The sequence below is a fragment of the Camelina sativa genome, chromosome 9 (assembly GCF_000633955.1).
Source record: "Camelina sativa cultivar DH55 chromosome 9, Cs, whole genome shotgun sequence".
Taxonomy (NCBI): Eukaryota; Viridiplantae; Streptophyta; class Magnoliopsida; order Brassicales; family Brassicaceae; genus Camelina; species Camelina sativa.
The window spans coordinates 7,062,961-7,071,442 of NC_025693.1; the positions used below are offsets into that span (position 1 = coordinate 7,062,961).

At 33.2% G+C, this 8,482-nt stretch overlaps 2 protein-coding genes across 2 annotated transcripts in view; one reads left to right on the top strand and one right to left on the bottom strand.

Moving 5' to 3' along the window:
- The window catches only part of LOC104715082 (something about silencing protein 10), a 13,413-nt gene extending 12,651 nt beyond the window's left edge, over positions 1-762 (top strand). The window contains 4 exon segments of the mRNA XM_010432532.1: positions 81-167; positions 294-357; positions 467-536; positions 626-762. Coding sequence (XP_010430834.1) covers positions 81-167; positions 294-357; positions 467-536; positions 626-756 — 352 coding nt within the window. The 3' untranslated portion in view covers positions 757-762.
- On the bottom strand, positions 3,448-4,587 carry LOC104715083 (putative F-box protein At3g28280). Its single transcript, XM_010432533.2, has one exon. It carries the CDS (start codon positions 4,567-4,569, stop codon positions 3,448-3,450), a length of 1,122 nt encoding a protein of 373 aa, XP_010430835.1. The 5' UTR covers positions 4,570-4,587.

Sequence of the window (8,482 nt, forward strand, 5' to 3'; positions counted from 1 at the left end):
TTTAATAATTTTCATCATACGATCCTTTTTGAAGATTGTGATGTATCAATAATTTCTCAATATCGGATCTAACTAACCAGGAAGCTAAAGACATTCGATGATTTTACCGAACAAGTGAAACAGAAACAAGAAGCTAAACGAGCTGCCAAAGCAGAGATCTATTCAAGGTAGTAATAATAATAACAATACATTACATTAAGATTTTCTAATTCACAAATCTTGAATATACAAGTTGTGGTAGTACTATAGTATACCAATAGTTTATCTTAATGGCACGTTTTGTGTTGCTTCAGGAAACCACATTTGATCCCATCATGGCCAGAACGCGTGGATGGAAAACGACTGATTCCAAATCAGGTTAGAATGTTCAAAAGCACACAACAAACGTAATTTTGTTACTCTAGCCTACCACCATAGTTTAACTTTCCTTACCATTTTTTTTTTTTAAATCTCCACCAAAACCAAGATCCCTAGCAGCAGAGGATTAACCCGGCAACGCAACAAGTACCTTTAAACTCCCAGAACGAAGTACCGGGTAAACAATCTTGGATTGCCAGTTTCTGCAACATTCGTTTCTTTATGACCTATTTCCTTGCCTCAAACTCAGATGTTTTGGGATCTTGAAACAAGCACATGAAAAAAGTCATTAGACATAGAGGACAGGTCAGAGGTATCAGGACACAAACGGGTCCATATGCAGGAGAAACTCGCGGTATCAATCCCAACACAAGCCGGAGCATCCGAATCAAGAACTAACCTCGTACTTTTCATTTTTGGATCTCGTAATTTTCGTATTTACAAATCATTGTCTTGCAGTATTTGATGGTGTTTGTATAACTCGAAATTAAACAGAAATCAGTTTCCAAGTAGTTTCCCTAACATCTTTTATTCTTGCGATAGTCTCTGAATATATTTTACTTTTAATTGCTCTGTATGTTCTTCGTAACTCAACATGCGTAAGTTAGACACAAGGATAAATATATTTTATAAAACCTTCAAGAGAGAATTACTCATGGTAACCTACTTTTTTAATGATTAGTCAGGCTAACCTTTTTTATTTTTATTGTTAGACTAACTCACTTTTTGTGTAATAATTTTGATAATACCAAAAATATCCTTTGCCTTTTTTTTCTTCAAATGACAAATATATATGGTTTATAAAATTATTAAAATTAAATTCCAAGATCTAAATATTTATAGAAATATATTAATTGTTTAAAACCTAATATAATAGAATTAACGTTGTATCGAATTTTTTCATCCTCCACAATATAAAATCTCTTACATCTTTTTCTTTTTGATTAGTTTTAGTTGTTCAAGTTTATTGAATTTCTGGGCTGAATTATGGTTAATTCTGAACCCCTATCCTTCGATTGTGTTTCTAGAATTCTCTGTTCTTATTTAGATTAAAACTACTATTAATATATTTTAATTATGTTTCATTAATAATTTTTAAAAATACCACTGAAAGGTAAAAGAGAGGTGGATACAATGACTGTTAAGAAATTTTTATGAAACTACTACCATAAAAGTCTGCTAAAATTAATATTAGAGTTCTGCTACAATACACCAGACTTAACCAAAGTCTATAGAACTATGCAGATTAGTTATGTGTCTGTTTAATATATTGTTAACGTCTATAAAAAATGCGAAGACTTTACCGAAGTCTATGAATCTCCGTGAACTAACTATAAATCTGCTTAATATATTTTTGAAGTCTACCAAAAATACAAAGACTTAACAAAAGTCTAGATAACTCCGCAGACTAACTATAAGTCTGCTTAATATATTTTAATATATTTTAAAGACTTAACTAAAGTCTATAGAACTCCGCAGACTATCTATAAGTCTGCTTAATATAATTTGAAGTCTACCGAAAATACAAAGATTTAAGCAAAAGTCTATAGAACTTCGCAGATTAGCTATAAGTCTGCTTAATATATTATTGAAGTTTACCGAAAATACGAAGACTTAACAAAAGTCTAGATTTACTTCGCAGATTACCTATAAGTCTACTTAATATATTTTTGAAGTCTACCGAAAATACGAAGACTTAACAAAAGTCTAGATTTACTTCGCAGATTACCTATAAGTCTACTTAATATATTTTTGAAGTCTACCGAAAATATGAAGACTTAACAAAAGTCTAGATTTACTCCGCAGATTAGCTATAAGTTTACTTAATATATTTTTGAAGTCTACTGAAAATGCGAAGACTTAGTTAAAGTCTAGATTACTCCGCAGACTATCTATAAGTCTGCTTAATATAATTTTAAAGTCTACCGAAAATACGAAGATTTAACCAAAAGTCTATAGAACTTCGCAGATTAGCTATAAGTTTGCTTAATATATTAATGAAGTCTACCGAAAATACGAAGACTTAACAAAAGTCTAGATTTACTCCGCAGATTAGCTATAAGTCTACTTAATATATTTTTGAAGTCTACCGAAAATACGAAGACTTAACAAAAGTCTAGATTTACTTCGCAGATTAGCTATAAGTCTACTTAATATATTTTTGAAGTCTACCGAAAATACGAAGACTTAACAAAAGTCTAGATTTACTCCGCAGATTAACTATAAGTTTACTTAATATATTTTTTAAGTCTACTGAAAATACGAAGACTTAACTAAAGTCTAGATTACTCCGTAGACTAGCTATAAGTCTGCTTAATATATATTTGAAGTCTACCAAAAATGCGAAGACTTTATCGAAGTATATGAATCTCTGCAGACTAAATATAAGTCTGCTTAATATATTTTTGAAGTCTACCAAAAATCCGAAGACTTTACTAAAGTCTATGATTCTTCGCAGAGTAATTATAAGTCTGACTAATATTTTTAGAAGTCTACCAAAAATACGAAGACTTAACTAAAGTTTATAGAACTATGCAGACCTATAAGTCTGTTAAATTATATTTTTGAAGATTTTTCTTTTGAAAAATATTTCCTTTTTCATTTGATTCCCTTATTAAATGATTTCCTTTATTAATTTTCATTCTTCAATTATTTCCTTTTTAAAATTTTTTTTTTAAATAATTTTCTGAATATTTAGTATTGTATGTGTGATTTTTACAATATTTTTGTAGTTAAGAAGAAAAATGAGTAATATATGCAAGAGTAATATGGTAAAAATGTGCTATACAAATATTTTAAAATCTTGATAGGTTATTTTAGTTGTTTCTAATAAATTGTAGGTTATTGTAGCAAATCTCCCCAAAGATAATATGGTAAAAATATGCTATACAAATATTTTAAAATCTTGATAGGTTATTTTAGTTGTTTCTAATAAATTGTAGGTTATTGTAACAAATCTCCCAACCTTCAAAGTGCCATAACAATTTTTTTTTTTCTCTCTTGTTAAAGAAATAAACCAAACACCATACTACACAACTCATTCCTCTTGCGTAAGGGAACTAAGACTATTACAAAATAAAAATTGAGAAACTATTCTCTCACCGTCTTGGGAATCTTATGCAGCCATTGTGGGAGGACGAACGAGGAAAAGAATGATCCTGTTAGGTCGCGGCTATGTTTCAACTTTCTCTCGAGCACAAACTTTTCATTGCGTACGTTAAAAGATAGCAAACTTCGGTCCTCCTTACTCCAAAAGTATATTGTATTAGCATCAAAAGGGTTTATTCCCATCGGGAAATACTTGAGACCAGTATAAATAAAAGTAGATACTAGTTGCCATTCTCCGCTCTTTAGCCTCCATACACATAGCTTATCCTCTACAGTTCCATCTGCTTTGGTAACAGAGACTATTCTCATATACATGAGAGATCCTTGACAAGTTGAGAAAGATCTATCGAATTGTTGTCCGGAATCAGGTAAAGAAGTCACACGGCCTTGAACAGAGCTCGTGCCAGTTGCGTAGAAATCGATGGATACAGCAACATGATCTTGATTACCATTGGTGGCGATCCAGTGAATACTCCCGTGCAAGCTAATGGGCGTTTGATTATAAAAACCAAACAGAGACAAATGGACAGTGTCGAAAGTCCACAAACCTGTCTCAGATGAATATATCAGCAAGCTCTCCTCATCAGAGTGACCAAACAGAACAACTTTGTAATCCAAAAGAACGCCATTCTCAGTTCGTGTGGCAATTCCCAAAGGACACGAATCTCCCTTATGATGAGGAGGGATCTTTACGCATTCTTGTGAAACTGGATTAGCCACGTACAAGGATCGGTTATTCACATGCATAGGGACTTCACTGATTAATATTAAACCAGCATCAGTACTGTAAGCCCAGACTCTGTAGTTGTTTCTCTGACTCTCAAACTTCTTGGTTAGGAATGACGTGATGTAAGAGCCTAGAGACCGTTCGAGTCCCCAAGTGTTGAATCTGTAGTGAGCTATGACTTCTTTTTCATTACCATAATGCATGAGCGACCATGATGAAGAATCTGAGTTTTGGTCCATAGACTGAAACAAGTCACGGAAATATGGAGACTCCACGATCGATTTCCACTGCTTGCAAACAAGTTTCAACGCTGTGAAAATCTTTATTGGTAATTTCGAGAGTATAATTGCTAATAGATCTTCTGGAAACGAATTCATATCTTCCTATCTCTCTCTGTCAATGAGATTAGGGTTTTTTGCTGAAGCGCGCGTGTGTGTTAGGATTAGGGTTCTCGGGTGAAGACAAGTGCTATCATTAATAAATAATGCTACAAAAGTTATTAATGGAAAATATGCAAGACACATAATTTAGAAAAAAATAAATAAATATTATTTCACAATATGTAAAATCAACATATCATTATTTTGGAAAAGAAATATGGAAATAGTTTACAAGGAATATGTAAATTTTCGTTACACCCATAAAGTTTTTGACGCAACTTTACCGGAAGCAAAACAATATGTTAAATTTTAGTTATCAATTATAACACATTTTATCACAAAAATGTATACCTGTCTTTGTTTAGATTTTTCTGCCTTAAGCCATAAAACTCTAGGCACGGTCATATATGGTCCTGACTATTTCTTAAGAGTACTATGTAAGTATGTACATCTTAGGAAACGTAGGTTGTGTTTGGTCTCTGCTCAATGAGCAATCATCATATACCATTCTGTTGTATTTCAAATAAAATTATGGCTTGATCAAGCAGAGTTTGTAACATCATTAATAGTGGGAAGATAGACATTTTAGGAGCAAACTGTCTACTCCTTCTGTTTTTTCTGTTTTTTTTTTCCACTAGCAAGAATTACAAAACATATTCTGCTGTTACCAAAAATAACTTCAAACATTTTTGTCATTTCAAAACTTGTTTGGAAAATTATAAGCCTCACAAAGAAATTTTGTGAATATGTGATACGAAATACATGGATTTGTTTGATATATATGATATATCATGGTTTTTGTGGTTTTTAACCATGATATAATGAATCTTTTAGTGTCTTTTGATGTGTTTTTAGGATGTTTTTGAGTCTTAACAGGTTTTATAGGATTTTGGCATGAAAGGAGCAAAATGGAGCAATTTGGATGATTCTGGAGCATTTAACCGGAGGAAATCAATTTAGAGTCTGATTATACGAAGGGCATCGATCGACACTAGAAGAGCATCGGTCGACACCCATTGCAAATCGAGACAAGTCTTCAAATTTGGAAGTTTTACAAATCTGCCCCAAAGTTTTCCATATTTGCAGCATAAGTCCCTGACGTGTTTGAGGACATATAAATAGTATTTTTAGGTTTTACAAACCCTTAAGTGGCATTCTATCAAGTTTTATTTTTCCTGCAACCCTGTGAGATTTTGAGAGCTTTGGAGAGAGATCTGAACTCTTTGAGAGAAGAATTCCTAAACTCCTTCTTACTATTTTAATTTCTATTGCTTATTATTCAGAATTATGTTTTGTTCTTCATTGAATATGTCTGAGTAGTTTGCTTGTTAGGTTCAGGGTTTTTCATAGGGTTTTTATGAATTATTAGATCTGTTTATTTAGGATTCATTATCTTTCTAGATCTTCATCATAGGTTGTTCTTCATATTAATCCTTGATTGGCCATCTAGAATTAATATCCTAGGAAAATAAATTGATATGAGAATATAATTAATTTTCCTGATAAAACCTTTTGATGAGCAAAATTACTTCTTGCAAAGAGATTTGATTTAATAATTTTACTAGGTAACAACCCGCACTATATGCGGAATAAATNTCAAATTTGGAAGTTTTACAAATCTGCCCCAAAGTTTTCCATATTTGCAGCATAAGTCCCTGACGTGTTTGAGGACATATAAATAGTATTTTTAGGTTTTACAAACCCTTAAGTGGCATTCTATCAAGTTTTATTTTTCCTGCAACCCTGTGAGATTTTGAGAGCTTTGGAGAGAGATCTGAACTCTTTGAGAGAAGAATTCCTAAACTCCTTCTTACTATTTTAATTTCTATTGCTTATTATTCAGAATTATGTTTTGTTCTTCATTGAATATGTCTGAGTAGTTTGCTTGTTAGGTTCAGGGTTTTTCATAGGGTTTTTATGAATTATTAGATCTGTTTATTTAGGATTCATTATCTTTCTAGATCTTCATCATAGGTTGTTCTTCATATTAATCCTTGATTGGCCATCTAGAATTAATATCCTAGGAAAATAAATTGATATGAGAATATAATTAATTTTCCTGATAAAACCTTTTGATGAGCAAAATTATTTCTTGCAAAGAGATTTGATTTAATAATTTTACTAGGTAACAACCCGCACTATATGCGGAATAAATTAATTATTAAATATTTTTACTGTAATTTTTATTTACAAAATCTATAATATTTATCGGTAATTGGAATCTAAAATTTGATTGTGTAGTATTTTAAAATATAGAAAAATTATGTATCATAATTAAAATTTAACCCGTGAGAATTATTCTAATATCAATCTTATATTATCATATTATATGAACAAAGAGTTCTTAAAATTCATTTTAAAGATTTTATGAAAATGTAATTAAAGAATATGATTAAGTTAAAAAGAGAAAATAAAAATTTAATTTTGGGTGTAAATTATATTTTTGGAAAACTGATGTAAATATTATTAAAAGCTAATGACAAATAAAGGAAATAATGTCTGGAGCTCTGTGAGTGCGACACGTCAGCATTTTGTGTGAGAATGTTTCTTTTTTAATATATAAAGGATGAACAATCTAAACCTGTTTTTAAAGCTGATTTATTACATGGAGTTTTGCAAAGAGATTTGAATTTTCTGGTTTTAAATTTAGATAATATTTACAGTGAGAACTGATTTATTTTACAGAAGTGTTTAGAGTTCTAGATCTGTTCTTAATTGCTTGAATCCTAATTAATTGATTGATTTAATATTTCATATCCTTAGAAAAAAAAATTAGGTTTTTTCTCTCTCGGGCACATCTCCCAGAGCCGCCGCACCTGCTTCTCTTCGCTCAGATCTCAGGTCCGGTCCGCCTTCCTCCTCCTCCGATCTTCTCCTCCCGTTTCGCTTAGCTCTACTTGAGTCGATCCTTCCTCTTCGGTTCTCGTTATGCTCATGGCTGCTCCTCCTTTGAGCTGCTCTATCTTCCACGCCTCGTTTCCTCCATCCCCCTATATGTCTTGTTGTTTGTCTTGTGGCTTTTCATCCCCTGAGTTCGCCTCTCTGTCTTGCGGGCTTTCCGGATACTTCTCCGGGGATTGCCCAAGTTTTTCCGTCTCTCTACTCGTGTCTGGGTCACACATCCCCTCGATGTGTTACTCCCAATCTGCCGTCTGCCTCCTTCTCGCAGATCTGAAGAACCAAGCGATGTTGTTAGTGTCTTCTGGTGCGATCCTGGAAGGTCCCTCCTTCTTCCGCCGCCGTGTTTCATCCCCACCTCAGCTAGGTCAAGTGCTGAGGCTTCAGAGTTTGAATTTTTGGTGGGCTTGGTCTAATACTTCTTGGACCTACGCTTCTAGTTCTTTCTTCTTAGTGGGCTTCATGTGTTTCTGGCCCAGTCAAAGAGTCCAGAAGATCTACTCAAATCCGCTCGGCTTCATCTGCTACTTCACCCACCGGAGCACTGGATACTTCTCCTGCTCTTCCCTGACTGCTTCGGATACTTCTCCGACTTCTGCAGTTTGCTTTCAGTCTAGAATCACAGCTGTTGGTTTGGACCCCGCCCAAGTATGGCGATGTTTGCTCACCGGAATTCTTCCCGGCGTCTATCTAGGTTGTTTTCAGCCTAGAGCCATCACTGATGGCTCGAATTTCGTTTCAACGTCACATTGTTTGGTGACTATCCTTTTACCAGTTGATGTTTTTATGTTGAATGGGGTTTCTTTCATGGGTTTACTCGTGTTAGTTTGGTTCGACATATTTCCTGGTTCCTTATCAAGTTTTTTCAAACTTGTGTCTCTATGTTTGATTTCTGTTTGCTCTTGTGCTTTTACTTCAAAGCTTGCTATTCGGGTGTGTCCGAATACGCCTTATCTTTCTGTATCGTTGTAGATTTAATGAAGAATTTGGGTGACAAAAAAAAAAAAAAAAA